At 39.8% G+C, this 20,077-nt stretch overlaps 1 protein-coding gene across 22 annotated transcripts in view; it reads left to right on the top strand.

Moving 5' to 3' along the window:
* Positions 1-13,228, top strand: part of ARPP21 (cAMP regulated phosphoprotein 21) — a 154,032-nt gene extending 140,804 nt beyond the window's left edge. For all 22 annotated transcript variants that reach the window (XM_047741205.1, XM_047741282.1, XM_047741265.1 and 19 more), the window contains 2 exons: positions 11,085-11,233; positions 12,415-13,228. In XM_047741205.1, the coding sequence (XP_047597161.1) occupies positions 11,085-11,233; positions 12,415-12,672 (407 nt within the window). In that variant the 3' untranslated portion in view covers positions 12,673-13,228. The remainder of the gene's footprint in view (positions 1-11,084; positions 11,234-12,414) is intronic.
* Positions 13,229-20,077: the final 6,849 nt, after the last annotated feature.

Here is a 20,077-nt window from a genome sequence, read left to right as displayed (position 1 = left end):
AAACATTAGCCCTTGGCACTTTTGCACATATGCTCAAAGAATGTGTCCAACGTGTAACAGAAAACATCCTACTGATAAACATACATATAGTATGTTTCAGCTTTGTGTTGATGGAAATTTTGCTTGATTTTCTACTTCAATAGATAATATAGGGCATATAATATAGGGCATGTCATCACATCAATGGATCCTGTTGACGGATTTTGAATGGAGAGTTTGTGGGACCATGGGCTTCTCATTCACCTCTAATCAAGATTTCCTTCCTGCAATCCCACGTGAATCAAACACTAATAAGATTCATAAAATGAAGAAGGACCTCTTTCCTTCAGTTCTTGTTAGAAGTTATGTAGGGTATCTTCTGTTGCCTTCTCAAAATTATGTTCAGCGTTTAGTCATGTCTCCTTATAAGCTCTCCAAGCTGTCTTGTGTTTTTAACCAATTTGGCAGAGAGAAAAACCCAGGATATTTTACAGCTGGGTCAAAGGAGGTATATAATAGTGGAGGTGACACTGAGAATTATCAGATGGGTGGGAAAGAAAATGCAGACTCTCTGTCACTCAGGTCTCAGCCTTCTTGGTTGTGTACCTCCCTTGATGTTTAATGTGCTATGAATCATTACAACTTCATAGATTTTTCTTATTCACTCTCAGATTTTTAATCTTTTTCTCTTTACTTCATTTTCCAAAAGATTAAAAATCCTTACATTCATCCCATGTTAAAACAGCAAACACAAACCCACAAAATCCTTTTAACCCTATGTCCCCTTCTAGCTTTTTGCTGTTTTCTGCCCACAACTTGGTCTCACTGTCAGACTTCTCAGAGGACTCTCCTTTCTTCCTTTTCCTTCCTATTCAGCTGCTTTGCCCATCACTGCCTTAGCTTTTGTCAAGAACACCAACATATTTTTAAACTGAAGGTCTTATTTCTTCTCTTTCTCAGAAATTCTACAGCTGCAATCATTGGCATATTTCTCTTTCTTGAAATACTCCTCTCTTTTTTTGCTGACACCATTCCCTTCTGGTTCTTCTAATTTCCACATCATTCCTCACTCTTCTGTTCAGGTGTTGGATTCTCAGATCAGTATTTGAATGATATTCTTCCTTAAGGCTCCATCTTGTTTGTCTTCCCAGCCTGCACTCACTCATAAATATACTGTCTTTAAGAGCAACTATGTCCTGATGATTTCTTGAATATGCACTCCTAAGACAGGCTGATCGCCTGAGCTCTAGACCCCTTTCGCTCATGTGTTCCCTGCTCATCTCCATTTACTTGTCCCTCTTTTATTGACTATTAAGGCATTACAGTCAACTCCCCTAACCAAACCAGGACTTGAGATTGATAGTTGGGTTTTTCCTTTCTGTCACTCCCCCCTGCAGCAACTAGATGCCTGTGTTTGATGGTTTACATGCTAAGTATTTCTCTGAGGTGTCCATTCTCTCTGCTCTTACCAATCCAATGCATGTCTTCATTGTCTCTGCCATAGATGATTGCCATGGCCTCCCAGGAGGAGATTCCCTATCTCCACGTATGTAACCCCCAAGTGACTCTTGAAGAATCATCATGAAATGGCCATCCATCATTTCATCATTCAACTTACATGACACCCTAAATCTTTCAAGGTTAAGTTCTAGTTTTAAAAATAATACTTAAGACCCTAGGATTTGAACACAGCCCCCTTCTCTCCCCTTGTACTGACTCCCCATTTCTAACCTCTACGTACTTAAAATCCTTGATCATATTCCCCACATCATTGGGCTTTTCACATGTTGCTTCCATATGTTTTACCTCCTTTATCCTGATTTTTCCCACTTCACCCCACCCCATTAGCAAACACCTACTCATCTTCTCATATTAGGTTCAAAATGTTCTTCTGGAAGCCATCTATCACATGCTCACCATTTCATCACTTACACTACAAGTAAATCTCCCTGTCAGTAATGCTAGAATCTGAGACCTGCTTCCATCCTAGAGACATTCTAGTGTACAGCAAGTTTCTGTCCATGGCTGGTCTCCACCATTTACCCAAGCTTTGTGAATGGCTCTTATAATCATTCTTATGCCAAATGTCAAAGAGCAAATAGTAAATAAGATTTTAGAAGGAAGGATAAAAAAGATGAAACTGAACTGAACTGAAAATTTCATTGCTTGACATTGAATTTAGGTCAGTGGTGTACCACTTTGTTGAGTTGTCTCATTTTGGCCCATAAGAAAAATTGTTTAAAAATCAGGAACCTTCCCAGCTAATTGTTGAGGTGTTTGTAGCTTAAAATGGGCCACGAGAGAGAATATTTACACCTGGGAAATCAGGAAGAACTACAAATTGGGGCTTTTGTTTCTCAGAGAGTCAGTTTTCCAGTGGATGACTGGTATTCATGATGGTGGTAGAGTCAGTAAATCCATGTTCATGTCCATCAAGCATGTGAGACCACTAAAACTCCTCGACACCACTCTCTGACAATTCACAACCCAAGTATCTCTCAGTATCTGTCCCTTTGCTCAATTCCTACCTCTTCTGCTTTAGTTCAGGTCTTCATTGTCTCTGCCCTAGATCAGAGCTCTTAACTCCCAGAAGACTGCTACTTAAAACAATATTATGGTCAAATGTACCACTAGAATAAGGTTCAGATAAGAATCCTGCAGTCTGGGATTGAAAAAAGAAGACAATTATTTTTGGCGACTTAGGAAAAATCACATATAAAGGGAACACTTTTGATTCACCATTGGTTGCCTTGAACTAGTTGTTCTAGTTGTAGTGATGGGTAGGTTTCTACAGATGGAATCTATGTTCCTAGCATTTAGTTTCACAATTCTCAGCCAGGGCCAAGTTATACCCTGTAGCCCAATGACAGTGATGGTCATTTGATCACAGTGATGTTAACCTCATGGCATTTGACCTCACAATTATCCTGTTTGAGCCAGCCAGTCAACAGCATTTCATCAGTGAAGATACCCACCAGGGGTGATCATATTATGCAGACAGCGATTAGAGACCTTTCTAACCTTGACTTTGCCTCTGCCTACTCTAGGGAAAGAGGTCCTCACGTAGCCTCAGCAGCAGTTGGCTGTCACCCAGCCTGGCTGTCTTACGGCCACCGTTAATTCTGGCAAAGGTGTGGGGATCCAGGAACGCTACTTTATCTTCTGAGCTATGCAGCATCGTTGCTAGGAAAGTAGAACGTTTGTGGGTCTTTTATGCAGCTTTTCTCCCTCCGGGTTGTTGAAGCTCTCTGGCTGTCAGCAAGCACTCTGGGCTGAGAAAGTTCAGAGAATCACTTCAGGAATATGACAGACTCTTCCATTTAAAATGGGATTCAGGGCAGCTTCTCTCGGAGGCGTTCATTCAAAGTCCATGCATGATTCATTCCTCTAGTCATTCAACAATGTCTCTCATGTTTGTCCTGATTTAAAAAAAAAAAAAAAGAAAGAAAAGAAAAGGAAGAAAGAAAAGAAACAGAGAGAGAGAAAACCAGCTTTGTAGTTGCGATAACGTGGATCAGGATGGTATCATTGCAGTGATGAGGCCCCCGAGCTGCCAGTAATAGGCTGGTCCATCTGATGTGTACTGCTATTAGAAAATGACCCATGCGTGGATGTTCTCAGGGGACGGGAAAGAGGCTTTTAAGAATTACACTCTGTGCAGTGTGAAAGCTAATGAGCAAAAGAACAAGTGTGAAGAAAATCTACTGCTTCGGGAAGCATAGTTCCACTTAGAGCCTGTCACAGCCTTCCTCAAATTCATTAGGATGGACTGGTCTTTGCCAGGACACGTTCTATGTTAGCTCTGCTCCTGTGCAGATTCCCTGCAGGTCATTCTGCATCATGTGCCTATGAAATTAACACCCCAGAATAATAAATGACAAGGAAAGGAAGAGGATAGTTGCAGAAACAGCCAGCAAATAAGGTGGAGGCATACATTTACACAAAGATCAAAGAAGTCGTCATGGGCTTTAATGGGAAAAAAAAAAAAAGCAGTTCCTTACACTCCTTTTTTTGAAGACTTAGGACCGTTTTGTGCTATTTCACTTTATATACAAGAACAGAAGAGTATCTGATGATGATTTCTAGACTAGGTGTTTTTATCCTGTATCTTAATTTTTCTACATGTTTAAGGATAAAAAAAAAAGTCTTCCAATCTAGTCTATACTGCTCTCCTGTTTTACAAGTCTTACTTATGGGGCACCTGGGTGGCTTAGTCATTAGGCGCCTCCCTCTGGCTTGGGTCATAATCCCAGGGTCCTGGGATTGTGCCCTGTATCAGGATCCCTGCTCAGCAGAGAGCCTGCTTCTCCCTCTGCTCTCCCCACCCTCACTCTCACTCATACTTTCTCTCTCTCTCTTGCAAATAGATAAACAAAATCTTAAAAAAAAAAAAAAAGGTCTTACTTAGGGCTTAGGTCACACAAATGGAGAGTGTGTGGCATAGAGGCAAGTGCTTCAAAAGGTGAGCACATTGTTTGTCGAAGTTGAGCCCACTTAGTGACACTGTCTCCCCTGGAATTTGTCACTTGGGTGTTGGATTAGAACAGGCCAGCATCTGCACAGGCCAGAATCAGGTTTCTTCCTTAGTATCTGAGGACCCTCTGGTTCTAGGAGACCTGAAGGTAAGATGTTAAGGTGATCTTCCCTGTCACATGAGGGTGGGGTGGTAGACAAGAGGTATCTATTACCCTGAATCCATCTCGTTAAAGCAGAAGACAATGTTCTTCTTTCAGGAAACCACAGCAGTACCATGCTGCATGTCCAAACTCTCTTCCCAAAGCCAGCTTGAACACTGAGGTACTATATAGGTAGACGAAGCTGAAAAGAATTCCCTTAGAGGCAATGACCTAGTTACAAGTAACACTTGGGAGGAAAGTCATAGCTTCCCAGAACTAGAAAGCGTGACTGCCATCTTTAAATTCCAAGAAGTATAGCCATCTCCAGGTGGCCTGGGAGATCTTGGTTTCTCCAAGCCTTCATCTGACATCCTAGGTCATTTTGCAGAGTCTCTGTATTTCCTTTCTCTTACGTATTTCTGTCTCTCAAAACAGAATACTAGTTTTGTTTTCAAAGGCCAAGTGACTTTCCTAGAGGCAACCAGCTGCCTAAAACAGTCCAATGATTAACCTTATACTTAATGTAGGCACAAGTTTCTTTTACCTTATATCTTAAAATCATTTTTGAGGGAATAGTCCAGAGTAAGTATACAGGTCTTCAAAGATTGTGAAGAAAGCCATTATTGGAAATGGTCTTAGTAATTTAAAGCTAGAGTGTCAGTTTATTAGAAAGTAAAGTAAATGATGGGACTAGAGTCTATTTGACTCACCCCAACCCTATTCCAAGCCATCTGCCTGTCTAGTATCCCCTAATCTGAGTAACAAGACTTTAAAGCTGTTATTGAGTGGTATGATTTGTTTTGACAGGGAAGACTTTGATTTTCTTTCTTTTATACCAACAAGATCTTCTTCAGCAAACTGTGGATCAAAAGTCTTGTCCTCTTAATTGTTTCAATTATTGAGAAACAATGAATGCAATCAACGACCATTGAGTGAGTATCTGCCACACTAAAGGAATTGTTAGGGTGTAAGAATTACAAGAATGCCTTCTACATAGCAATAGGCAGGGTTGCTGATGTCAGAAAGCCACAACTAAAATTCAAGCTTTCCCTCCCAGGAGCGGTGTGATCTTGACAAAACCCTACACCTCTCTGTGTCAGCTTTCTCTTTTGTAAAAGTAATTTAATAATAGTGACTCTTTTCCAGGACTGTTGTGATAAAAGATCAAAGTTTTTAATTCACTGTTTGGAATAGGCTAAGTGATCAACAGAAAGAGCTAGTTAGCTAGTTTATAATGGAAGGTCTTCAAAGAAAATGAAAGTGTAAAGGAATTGATAGGAAACTGAGGAACCAAACTGGGAAGATACTGGGAAATGGCCCAACACACAAGCTAAGAGTTCAGCAGTGGGAGAGGCCAGTTCTGAATTAAGCATTTTTCTTCATATTCTTCACCAGCCATGCCACAGCTGAGCTACTGTAACTCCATGTCAAAACTATGTGCAAAGAGCAGAATTTGGATTCATGGACAGCTAGTGTGTTCCCTAGGAACTTAGAGAAATATTTGTATCTTGGTTCAGCCAAGATAAGCAATTTTTGTATTAATAAATAAAATTAATTTTAATATTTGTAAAGACATCCCAGCACATTAAGGATATTTTGCTTAATAAACACAACATGTAAATTACACCACTTGGCTGGGCTGAGGGAGGCAGTGAGAACTGGCTAGCTTCTCATTAATTTGTTCTAGAGATATTTGCTCTCTTAACTAGTCATTTCTCCATCTTTACCTCTGTAACCAATAGCTGAGGCAACAAAAACTTGAAAATATAGTTTGTTACTTTGTCATTTCATTCATTTCGAAAGGTTGGATCTGTAACAAAGTATTCAAACACTGGCTGAAATAAGGTCATTCACAATCATGTCAATTTATATTCCCTAATCAATTTACATTTTGATTTTTCATAATTGTGGTATATCAAGAGAACCCTTTCCTTGACAGAATATTAATGAATAAACCTCAAACTACAAAGAGTATTCGATAACTATTGTATTTTAGTAGAAATACTATTGAATTTTCAGATTGATAAGATCCAGACATTTTATTTCATTTTATTTTTCAGACATTTTAAATCTTATAACCCCTCAATTTTAGGAGAGTGCGTTCTTTTATTTGCAAGGAGACATTTGTCCATTCCTAACCCTTTTACCTTCAGAAAACAAACGATGCATGTGACTTGAAAATTGAATTAATCCTTACTGAAAAAGAAATAAAAATAGCTAATGTCTTTATGATTTCCGTAGCAAGCCTACAGGGCAGACAGTGTTGCTGTTTCTGTTTTGTAAGATGCATTCTGTCTTGCTAATCCTCAATAAATATGAAAAACCGATCATTTCGCAGCTTAGAATTGACTAACTGGAACACATTTCTCATTTGAATAGACGAGATAAGCAGGTTGCCACCGGCTCTGCCATTTCTGCCTTCGGGTGTGCTGTGTCCTGGGCAGACGCTGCTAGTTCATTCTCAGGTCACCGCTATCACTTTTCCATTTGTCTATTTTGGGACCAGGGCTCAGATGCATATTCCAAAAAGCCTCCTGTCTTAAAGACCATCCTGCTACCCACCTTAGTTTAAAGAAATGGGCACCTCCAATTAAACCCTTCCAGGTGTAAATTTCTTGCCTGGGGAGCGAATTGAGAAATGAATGAAATTCATGAATATAAATTGGGCGTTCTTTTCACCTAAGTTTTCCTTTTGAGATTGTAGAGCATTATTCACTTCCCACAGAAATCTTTATGTGCTCTAAGTGCATTTGCCTCGGGAACCCCAATGCAGACAGCTGGTAGCTCTTTGCTGGGCTGTTAGCCAGTATTTACATTCACCAGTCCTGGGGCAGAGGAGGGGCCCTGGGAGGGAGCCACTGCAATGTCTTGCTTACATTAGCGCTCTCCGCAAAGTTGCCTCACACCTTCAGGTCTGAGCCTGTAGTGGGATGAGGCCACACAGCCTCCTTAGGCGTTTTCCTCCCCTTGAATATTATTTGACTTGTGCTTCCTTGTCCTATCAAAACAGCCCATTTCTGTATGTCTAAACAGCTCCATTATCAGAAGACCTATCCCCCACACCCCCCCCCCCCAGTTTTTGTTTAGAGCCGGTGTAATAAATGAATCTCTCATAGGCCACCTCAGTTTAGTTTTGAACATTTTGACTATGACTCTGTGAGAGGATGGAAGGATTCAGTAAGCAAATACATATAGAATCTCCAGAAGCAAGAACTCTGCCCCTCTCTATGCCACCACCCCCCCACCCCCGCCCATGACTTCCCTCTTTTTGTTCCCATCTTAGTTATGTGTGTCCTGCAAAAGGTCCCTTGAGACCAATGGGGCTTTCACTCTATGACCAGATATAAGTCAGAATTTTAAAAGACATTCCTCATTTTTGAACCTGTGCTTTGAATCTTCAGCCAGAAATAAGGCTCTATTGTATTTACCATTACATGGACTACAAAGTGTGTTCACACATTGCCGATTCTTTGCTGTGGAATTAGATGGTAGGAAAGTCTGTTGCTGATGAAATTTCTACATTCGTACCAAGTTATTTTTTTGCGTGTGTAATAATTCTTGCCAGCATAAATTTGACAGGGCTAGGAATCATGTCATAATAAAAGCATAATAGCAACAGAAATTTTTCAGGGCCAATAAACACATGAATTAGAGTGGAATCTCTAGATAATGGAAATAATAGAAAACGATTGTTTGCAGTGACAAGCATAACCTCGGAGATGCTGCGGGTTCATTTCCAGACCACTGCAATAAAGTGACTATCACAATAAAGCGAGTCAAATGAATTTTTTGGCTTTTCAGTACATATAAAAGTTATGTTTACACTATACTGTAGTCTATTAAGTATAGCATAGAATTATGTCTAAATCATGTCTGAAAATGCAATTGTGTACTTTAATTAAAAAATACTTATTGATGGGGTGCCTGAGTTGCTCAGTCAGTTGAGCATCTGACTCTTGACCTCACCTCACATCTCAATATCAGGGTCATGAGACTGAGGACCATATTGGGCTCCATGCCGGGCATGGAGTCTACTTAAGATAAATTATATATATATATAGAGAGAGAGAGAGAGCGTGCGCTAAAATATACTAGCCAACATCTGAGCTTTCTGCAACTTACACTGTTCACAGATCACCATAACAAATAATGAAAACATTCGAAATGCTGTGAGAATTACAAAATGTGACACAGAGACCTGAAGTGAGAAAATGCCATTGAAAAATGGTGCTGATAGACTCGTTTGAAGCAGGGTTGCTGCAAACTTTCAATTTGTAAAAAAATTCAGTATCTGCAAAGCCTGTTAAAGCAAAGCTCAATAAAATGAGGTATATCTGCAATGTTAAAATAATTTTCTGCCAAGTGCCTCTGTATATGAAGCATTCTGGAAGATAGTGTGGACCATGACATGGCCTTTGTCCCAATTTCTTGTTCCTGTCTGGTGGGTTTTCCTGATTATGTAACTGTAAACCTTCTAGGTATGCAGCCCCCTGAGCTAATACTCTTAGTCATACATGGGCCTACAGAGCACGTCCAGGGAGGGCTTTGATTGTGTACCATGGGCACAAAGTAGATGGAGGGGAGGTGGTCATTACTCTTGATTATATTCTCTCAATAAGTTAAAACCACTATGGAACTGAAGTAGGGTGACTACTGTGAACACAAAATAATGAGATATGTAAAGAAGATCAAAGGGTGATTTTCTAAATTCCACATTTGTCCCACCCAGTGGCAGGCACAGGTTAGGACTCCCAGTTTGGCTTTTCCCCAGCCTCCTCTCTTAGGTGTTCCAAAGGATTGCACCTTATTTCTATCTAGTTTGGTCAACGGAGATGATCTCCTAACTCAGTGACTCTTTGCAAGCCATTGTCTCCACGACATTCTTCAGATGAGTAAAGGTGGTTTTATGTATGCCAAAGGAGAGTAAGATATTTTCCTCTGCAAAGACTATAATTTTACCTGTCTTCAATCTAAAGTTAAAACTCTTACATGCACTCAAAATACAAGTAATTTATTAAGAATTGGGGGGTGCCTGAGTGGCTTAGTCCGTTAAGCGTCTGACTCTTGGCTCCCAATCCGGTCATGATCTCACAGTGGTGAGATCGAGCCCTGTGTTGGGCTCTTTGCTCAGCATAGTCTGCTTCAGATTCTCTCTTCCCTGTCCTCTCTCTCTTGCTCACATTTTCTCTCTCTCAAATAAATAAAAATCTTAAAAAAAAAAACCACACATATTGATTAGGAATTTTTTACACTGGGTTTCAATTTTTAAAATCTGGTTGTAAAACATAGGTTAGTGTTTGTGTTAAAGAAAAGGGGCACCTGGATGACTTAGTCAGTTTAGTGTCTGCCTTTGGCTCAGGTCGGTCATAATCCCAGGGTCCTGGGATCACGCACTCTCTCTCACTCAAATAAATAAATAAAATCTTTTTTTAAAATCTAGGATTTTAAAATTTTCTCTCAGAGAATTGTATTAACACAGCAGTTCTACTTTCTTTGAAGTAGTCAGTACTGTTAATAATATGAGCTCTGGAACGACTTTATTTTATATCATAAAGTGAATCTGTTTCATTTTCCTACCACCACATCATTTTCACCTAAATCATAACTTTCTTCCCAGAATTTATAACAATAGTTCACTTCCTTTAAGAATGCATTTGAAACCACTTGGGGCGGGGATTAAAATAATTACAACAGATAAATCATGATCCACTTCAAAAAAAAAAAAAAAGAAAGAAAGAAAGAAAGAAAGAAAGAAAGAAAGAAAAGAAACCAGAGCAACTGACCTACTCAGAAGGATATGATGGATAAAATTTTTTGAGTGCTATATTCTGTATTATTTATTGTATGTACATGATCACTTATTAGAGTGTTTTACCAGAATGTTCTCCTGGGAGCTGGTGTTGGAGCAGAATAGAAGCATGCCATATTTTTCTCTTATTGCTGCATTTTGTCCAAGACCATGGACATTGAATTAGTCAGGGTAGTGAATCATTTTATTCACTAAAACATGGAAAATAAAAAGTTATTAGGGAGTTTGATGATCTGCGGGTAAAATGAGTTTGTGCAGAAAGGTGAGATAGTAAAAGAATGAGTCAATTTAATTAGAAAAAAACTTGATAATTTGTGAATACTCCAAATATCATTGAAACAAAGCACACAATAAATCGTGAGAAACATAATTGATAGCTATAAAATACGAATAGAGGTTATGGTGTTTGTGCCATAAAACAATCTACCATTGTCACAACGTGCTCATTGGGCCATTCTGCATAAAGATGCAAATACCAGCAATTTTGTGACTTCCTAATTTTGTCCACTCTTAGAGCAAAAAAAACGCATTCTTAGGAAATAATCATTTGGATAACACATTGCCGATAGGGAGAGCGAGATGTCTGAAGGTTGACTAGGGAACAAGTGCTCTTACCCCATGAAATATCACCTGTGCTCTTCCTGGTGCAACCAGTTCAAAAGGTGTTTTTTTCTTTGCAGGTTACCAGCCAGTCTTGTCTGGTCAACAGGGGTTCCAAGGCCTCATAGGAGTGCAGCAGCCGCCCCAGAGTCAGAGCGTGATGAGCAACCAGCCAGGAGCTCCGGTGCAAAGTGTGATGGTCTCCTACCCAGCAATGTCTTCTTATCAGGTGCACATCAGCAGCTTGGAAAATTGTGGTTTAGAAAGTAGCACTGGCCAAAGTGGAGGCTGTGAGTATGTCCCGTGTTGGGTGGTTAGCAGGGTGGTGGGTGCTATGCCCAGCCCCTGTTGATGGTTGACTTTGAATTAAGATTATAAGTAGAAAATGGGACAGGTATGCCTCTCTAACTACTGTGGCTTTTGAATGTCTGCTAAATGTGGCTCTATATAAACTTCTTTATGGAAGAAGAATCTGTAGCCTGTCACGTTTTATTCATGAAGACCTTTGGCTCTTCCAATGGAATTTTGTTCATCAGGAAGAAGCCCTCATGACAAATTTCCACTCTTTTTTGTACGCAGCCTGCATAACTTCATTTTACCACAATTTTAAGTTAAAAGAGATGTTTAAATGGCATCTCAGATTTGTTCAAAGGGCATGGATAGGTCCTATACCAACCTGATTTTCTAGACTCAACCCATACTGGGTACTTAAAAAATGCCATGCATCCTTTGTGATTTACATTCTGAGATACACTGGAAGTGGAAGTGAAGTGTTAGTGAAAAGCTTTGACCATTAAATTTAGCTGTACCAGCTACTTCTGGCCCTCAAACAAAGAAACAAACAAAATAGCACAAAATAAAATCCTGATCCTTTGCCCTCCTCCTCTGATGGTCTTTGCACCCATTGCCTCAATTTCTACCTCCAGGTCCATGTTAGATGTTCTTTAAAGCTGCAGGTTGAGACTGAGCCAGGTGCCTGGGACAAAAGCTCCCTTTGCTGTATGGCTCCCGCTGCTTAGTGTGCATGGAACCAGAATGGGAGTATCGCTTTCCAAACAGAAATTCTGAGCCAACAGTCCAGACTGCAGTCCCCAACGTGTAAGGGGAAAGGAAGGAAGGAAGCTCAGGACTAACACCTTGTGAACCATCACCACATGTGTCCCAGCACTGTACATCAGGCTTACAGTCTTTTCAGTGGCTCTTGGCATAGGTGTCATTACACGGATGGTCTAGGCAATCAGAGGTTGAGTGACTTGCCCAAGGTAAAATAGCTGATACAAGGGAACACTGGGATAGGTGACCAGTTAGGTCTGACCCAAATGCTTGAGTATTTTTCCTGACCACACAGTAGCTCACAGGACAGGCACACAAAACCTCTTCATGAAGGGCTCTCTCTTGTGTCTTCTGCAGGTGCCAATGACCCAGGGTTCTCAAGGACTGCCCCAGCAGTCATACCAACAGCCAATCATGCTACCTAACCAGGCAGGTCAAGGGTCACTCCCAGCCACTGGAATGCCTGTTTACTGTAATGTCACACCGCCGACCCCTCAGAACAACCTTAGGCTGATTGGTCCACACTGCCCCTCCAGCACTGTCCCCGTGATGTCGGCTAGCTGCAGGACAAACTGTGCAACTATGAGCAACACCGGGTGGCAGGTCAAATTCTGAGTGCTCTGGCTGTGGTACATTTCTTGTGATCCTCCTCATGGCCTTTAAGGGAAGAGGAGCAAGGTGGGAGACTGGCTGAGGACTTAAGTATTCACTCAACACTCAAATAATTGCTGCTGGTATTCTGTAAAAAAACAAAAACAAACAGACAAACAAACAAAAAAAACAAAGACTAATACACACATTAGCTGGTTAATGGTGCATATTTCTGTCATGTCTGCTAGGTATGCCTTTATAGCTTAGCTAGTGACATGAATTCATCAAGGTAAGATTTTCTCCTACCACTGAATACCACTGTGTAGATTATAATATCCCTAATTTGGATTATTAGTTTTGTACTTTGTGTTGAGTTTGTGATGCTAAAAGTATTTAAAAATTATATACTGAAATCACATTGTACCAAAGCTGTAATGGAAAAGAAAAGAATTGATGAATGGAAGGAATAATTTATATACATTATAGAGTTTTCTTTTTTAATGGATATATACTGTATTGTAGTGTTTAATCAAAATAAAACTATTTGACCTTATGGAGGAAGGTCATGTTTTTACCACCAGTTTGGTTCACTCTCTCTTCCAGTATGTGTTTGTTTGCTTCTGTGTCACTGTTATCCCCTTCAAACACTATTTTATGAGTAATGCACAATAAAGGTGTTCCAGATATTTGTAAATCTGGCATCACGTTGGGAGAGGTGGTAGGCAAACACTTAGCCAACTATAGTTTCTTGTCCTAATACTACAGGGGCCCTGGAATAAGATGACTTCCATTTCCAACATTCATTGACTTCACATTTCTGAAATGTGTATCTTGATTTTAGCTCTGGGGGTACTGAATATGTGTAGCTATACTTCCCCAAATCAGAAAACTTGAGTGACTTGTAATAGCAGCCCTAGACCAAACCCTGTTCTGTCTTCTTTGAACTTCCACCATCTACCTGAAAAACAAGATTTCTTCATTTAGAGGGTAATTGGAAGAGGTGTGGTCTAATTCTATTGAATATATTGGGTCATACAATGTAAAGTGCCACTAGTTTGGGGTCAGTAACTCAAAGGTGCTAATGTTTATCCTGGCAACTGAAAGGAAGGTAAAACATAACAATAATTTAGTCACAAAGATTCAGAACATTTAGGAAAAAATGGAACTTCTTTTTAAAACATTTTTAAAAAAACACTAAAAAAAAAACCATTTAGAAGAAGCCAATCCTATCTAATCCTAAAATGTTTATCTAATCCCCTGTAGATTCTGAAGGTAAGATTGGTTTATGACAACCTTTGAAAAATAATAACATAACTCCAAATGTCAGCGTTGGCCCCTCTGGGAGGTATTTAATGGGGAGAATAGAACCCCACAGCTTCCAATTTGCTATCACTGTGCAATGACTAGTAGTTTTCTCTTTTCTACTTTCTGTCTAAAAAGCATTATTACCAATGAGAGGGGTTTGGAGAGTATATCTGGATATTTCCCACTTTTCTTCATATTATCACATTTCCCCACATTAGATCATTCCATTTTCATGTTGCTTAGTTGGAGATAGCATGAAACTTCTAGTTAAAAACTCTACCTAGGATTACCATTTCTTAATTTTATACTCTCATTTTCTTTTTCCTTTAAAAGAGAAATTCTACACATACTCTCATTAACTTCATTCCTTGTGACATCTGTCCTATTGACCCAAATCTCAGTCTCCTGAATTCTTCATCGTAAATAAGCCCTACCCATGGGGAAAAAAAAAAAAAAAAGATTATAAAAAGAGGATTTGGTTTTGTTGTTGTTGTTGAGCCTTTAAACCAATAGGTTGAGGAGCTATTAAAACAATAGCTGCTCTGAGAAGGAGCAATCTGTTTGCCTAATTAAGACCTTCCCCTAATGGAAGGAGGGAGCTGACCAACAGAGATATTCTTTTGAAACACAGCCTCCATTTAGCTCTCTCACATTGGTTGATCCCAAACGCAAAGATCCTAATATGAGTCTGAATGTTTATCTTCTCTTCACAGAATTCTGAGAATTTTTTTATCTTTTCTCTAATGATTCTTAGCATGACTGAGCCCTCTTTATCTGAAACATACATCATCCTTGTGGAAAAGACAGGCCTTCCCTATCTTTGGTCCCTTTCCTACAAATATGCCACACTCTTTCCCACTGAGATATTTGACTTTTCCTTCATAAAGCCCTTTAGATACTGTTTCAGGCCGAGCCTTGTCCACCTTCCAATAAGTATTGATTCCTAACATTATGTTATCCCAAATCTTATGTTATGCTTTTACATTAGAATATTTGAGATGGCTGCATAGAGAGATGGCTTTATCAGTGATGCATTTCCAGGATTTAATTTATCATCAGAACATTCGTTTTTTTCATGTTGGCTAATAATTTTTTCACAATCACATTTTGCAATTACATATTATTCAGTTCATAAGCTTATATAGAGAGACATGGATACATATATATGTAACTATATAAATATATAGATACAGTCATCCCTTATGATCCTCTCTGTGAATGTAAATGAGAACACGAGTGACTTATGCATTCATTTATTTGGCAAACTTTTATTGCATACTTGATTATATCCTAATTATGTGGCACCATTCCAAATGAGTACAAATAAATTTAAAGCACTTAGATTTATTCTTGTTAAGTTTTATCATACACTTAGTTATTCTGCAATAGTTGGAACTAAATGTTCTAACCAGAATGCCAATGAATTTCAGTCATAATTATTTTATTGTTTTAATATAGTTTCACAGGATGTCAAGTGGGATAGGAGAGCATGTTATATAACATTACGGAAATGGAATTATGCAATTAATTATAAGTATGGTTGGAGGATTTAAAATAAAGCTATAAATCATTATAACAAAAATAAGTAGGGTACGCATGAGCCAGAGTTGTTTTATAAGAGAGATTCAAAGTACAAAGCAAAAACAATCGGGGAAGGAAGAACATTGCAACAGAAATGGCTTTGAGGTCTAACAAATGCACTTTTCGACTCTGCTTCCAGTTTAGCCAGAAGCTAGTGTGTGGTGGGATGTCTTCAACCTCCATCATCTGCTACCTGTATTCTGTGCACACAGTCTGCACCGTTCACTACGGGCCCACCCCTCACTGCTAGCCTGGCACTTGTCATCACAGGTGACTTGATCACTTACAGACCAGAAAGAAAGCATTATAAATATCTCACCCTAAGGGCAGAGTTAAAACAAATAGCTCAGGTTTTGTTCCCAACTAATACCTTAGAACAGTAGTTTCTAAAATATTTTCCATGGTCGACCCTTCCCTTGGGCTACGGATAGCTGTAATCTGAGAAAGACTATTCCAAGGATAATAATGGTTGGGAAACAAGGTTAATGAAGGTTAAGCAATCTTTTTAAAGATTCTGATTTCTGGAAAGCTTTACAATATTACTTTAGACTATGAGTTTCCAAGTGGGTGGCAGATTTTGCAGCTTCTCAAACTTAGTCAAGCATAGTACCTTCACAGACTATATCAAAAGACTAATATTATGAGGAACTTATATTTTAAACCATTGCATTAGGGGCACCTGGATGGCTCAGTGGGTTAAGCCTCTGCCTTCAGTTCAGGTCATGACCTCAGGGTCCTGGGATCAAGCCCTGCATCTGGCTCTCTGCTCAGCAGGGAGCCTGCTTCCCCCTCCTCTCTGCCTGCTTCTCTGCCTACTTGTGATCTCTCTCTCTCTCTGTCAAATAAATAAATAAAATCTTTAAAAAAATAAATATAACATTACATCAGAGACTCCTAAGAAAAGAATACAAATACTGTTCTTTTATCTGTATAGGAACTACATTGTATGTCAACGTGTAATATCACAACACTCCTTCCAACTGTGACATCTTTTGGTAACTACCCTAGTGCACACACTTTCCTCCATGAGTATATGAGCCTGGACTTTTTTTTTTTTTTTTAATTCTTATTCTGGGCTTTTTTTTTTTTTTAATTCTTAATGTTGAAAGATTTTACACCTAAAATTATTATAGTAGTTTTTTGTTTGAAGTTATCTCTAATGATCCTGCATACCTCTCTATGAGTATAAAAGAGAAGAATGATTTATGCATTTTTTTATTCAACCACCTTTTATTGTGTACTCACTAATTTCCATAGGTCATGCCAGTCTCTGGAGCCCCTGCAATTATGAAGTTTTGAGTTTTCAGAATAAATTATACCAGGGTACAAATGACTAAAAATATAGGAAATTAGTCATAGGCCTCACATGAAAAATACACATAAAAACAGGATTTTAGAGAAGGAGCTGTGGTTTTATGAGGCTTTTGACCTGGGCTATGCTGGTTGGATGGAATTTGGGCATGCAGACATGATGTGGGTGTCACAATCCCAGCCTAGAGAAACATCTAAAAGCAAAAGAAAGATACCCAGGAACCCAGGGACATTCCTATTCAGGTTGGTTGAAGTGGGAGGTAGCTAAACAGAGGAAGAGGAGAGATGGAGTACTTTGAGTTTCCCCATGGACCTGGTTGGCAGGACCTCCATAGCCAGGCAGTGTTAACTGGCCCCCAGGGACTTCTGAAGTGTTTTCAATCAAAGGTCATAATGATCCAGCCATGGTTCCCAAAGAAGCAAGGGTCTGGAAAATAGGATGGGTTAGACTTGAAAAGGCTCTTCATTCAGAAAGTGGAGATGAATGCAATTATAGTTAAGGTTTGTCGGTGAGCTACAGGGACCAGAAGCCTAGTTGGGAGAAGTCAGAAATGGGTCCTGGCTCTCAGCCCTTAGCAACTGTGTTGCCGGCACAGCCAAGCTTTATAGCGATGGAGGTCTTGTTCTTCCCTCTTGGACAGAAACTTGTACGTGCAAGTGCCCTAAGTTGTATCATATGGCACAGTCCTTATACCCTGTCCGGGTGAAAGAAATGAAGTCTGAGTTGAGTTTGGAACTAGCATGCGGAGGGCTACTAAGTATTCAGTATGGGTATGGGATACACAGTGAAATCTGATACCCCCTTCTTTCAATAAATGCTGAGAATCCTTTTCCATTAGAGCTCGGGAGAAAAAAAAAAAAGTTTTCTGTACCCTTATGCGTGACACTTCTACACAAGACCAGACATCGTCTTCTTTCCATATTGTTTTACCCCAAACCGTCTTTTCTACGGAAGTTGTTCTCGTTAGGTCTTTGAGATTATTTTCCTGTGGTTCTCAGCTTTCGTGCTCGTTTCAAGCTCAAATCTTTACCATCCACTTTCTGTGGGGTTTTGCCGTCTCCAGTCTTCTCTACAGAAAGATTTGCCACTATTAGATGCCACTAGGGGCAAGAGCTCTCACCCTGAGCTGTGTTCGCTGCTGCGGCTTTGCGGACACAGTGGGGGTGGCAGGCGTCTGATACTCTTGTGTGGAGGAAAATCATTTCCCGATTGATTCCTCAAAGGACTGATTCCTCTACTGGGCATGAGGCTGCATCCTCTAAGACAATATTAACCAACTCCCTGACTGCGAAAGCTCAGGGAACACTAATGTTTGTGTTCATGATTTGATTGGTTTTGTTTTACTGCTTTATTCCATTTTGCTCCCAGTGTTGGCATAGGAGGAGTCAGGAGAGGTCTGATATTGAGCAAACAGGAGGAGACATAGATCTGAATAGGGGTGAACCCTGAAACTGGATTTGATGGACAATCAAGAAACAAACTCAGCAGGCCGTCCTGACGCTCGCTGAGCGTGCAAATGACGCGCAGGCCAGACGACCGGCGCAGACGACCGGAGCATCGGGAGAGAATCCTGTTTGGAAGGGAGTCATTTTCTGAATGCTCTAGGCCTCATTCTTTCAGTGTCAGAGGGACACAGGGGATGGGGGTTCGTGCAGGGGTGGGGAGGGAGAGGGTGAAACCTGGAGATATAAGTCCTAGAATGCAAATTCAAAATAGGGGAGTTATTTTTTATGAATTTTTGAATCATGTTTCTTAGCTAAACGTCCAGCACCCCCATAAGAATCGGCCCAAGAAAATAGATGGTTCTGAGCACAAATAAGGGCCACATTGTTCCCTCTGTACCCTAAAAGTTTTTGCCATTCTAGTAGATTTGAAACTATCGATATTTAGCTTGCCAGAGTGCTACCATAAGACTCCCCACTTTCTTGTGGTTCTAGCTCTTTGGCACATGGAGTCTCAGCTGATTCTCCTGGGTTCTTGAGCGAGTACGTCAGTAGGCACCTCCGTGCAAATATGTTCTTTCCCTTTGTGTAAAATGCTTCAGCTAATATGAGGTTCACATTTCTTTGAAGAAACGAGTGTTTACCTTTCCATTACAGGGATGCTGCAAGAAATACCACCTGTATAGTACCGTCTGGGTCATTGTATCAAACCCATGAATTGTTTCTAAGCTGGTGGAAAAACTCAGAAGCAGGAAAATCCCATGTTTTTCCAAGGAACAGGATGCTCACCTGTCTTTTTCAGGTGTTTCAAATTTTGATGTACAAGAATGAGGTCACATTTCTAAATGAAATGTACAAGCCAATTTCATCCTTTTCAAAAGACAGAGGAGTTACTTATGACGCTTAATAGTAATGTAATAGAGAGCAATGGCTTGAGACGGAAAAAAAAGCAGCAATTTAAATTGGACATTAAGAAAATTTCACTCGAAGCCAGGGCAATTATACAATGAAATAATTTCCTAAGGGAGAAACAGTGAGATGCCATTAAAAGACTTGTTTAAAAGAGAGTAGATAAACACAGTTGCAGCTGAGTCTGCTGGCAGATCATTTGATGATTTATTGCTTCACTTTGCTTGTATGTCATCCTCACTGGAGATTACCAGGCTCGGTTACCTTCCTTTCCATCAGGGAGGGATCCGCACTGTACCAGAAGATGATGTCTGTATTCTGTTTTTCTTTATGTAAAAATGTAGAGCTCTATGGAATACTAGTACAAGAAGCATGGGAAATATGGCAGCTTCAAGTTGTTCAAAATCTAATCTGTGTCCAACAGTGTCCTAGGATATTTTTTGACACACACCCACACCCCTCCACACATATCTACATCCATGATATATCTATCATCCATCTGTCTGTCTACGTATGTATCAAATCTTATGCAAATCTTCAACCAACTAATTGATTTATTCAAATTGGTAACTGTTCATCAGTTGGTGTTACTGGGCATGAGGACACATGACCCGATTTCTCCTTTACACCAAATTATTGCCATACCTGTGGTGTTAGATATAAAAAGCATCTTTTACTTGATGTCAGACATCTTGAGTTTGAATCCAGCAATGCCTACCTTCCCCCCACCCCCGCCACTGCAACACACATGCACTTACTGGAATTTGTGCAACCCCTTAGCCTCTCTCATAGCTTCATACTCTACATTTGTAAAATGCAAAATGCCATATTGCCTGAATGGTGTTCATGTATAGAGATTAAGCCAAGTTTTTAGCGTACC

The sequence above is a fragment of the Lutra lutra genome, chromosome 1, assembly GCF_902655055.1.
Source record: "Lutra lutra chromosome 1, mLutLut1.2, whole genome shotgun sequence".
Lineage (NCBI taxonomy): Eukaryota > Metazoa > Chordata > Mammalia > Carnivora > Mustelidae > Lutra > Lutra lutra.
Note: the sequence above shows the minus strand (reverse complement) of the source record. Positions and strands in the feature narration are given on the sequence as shown.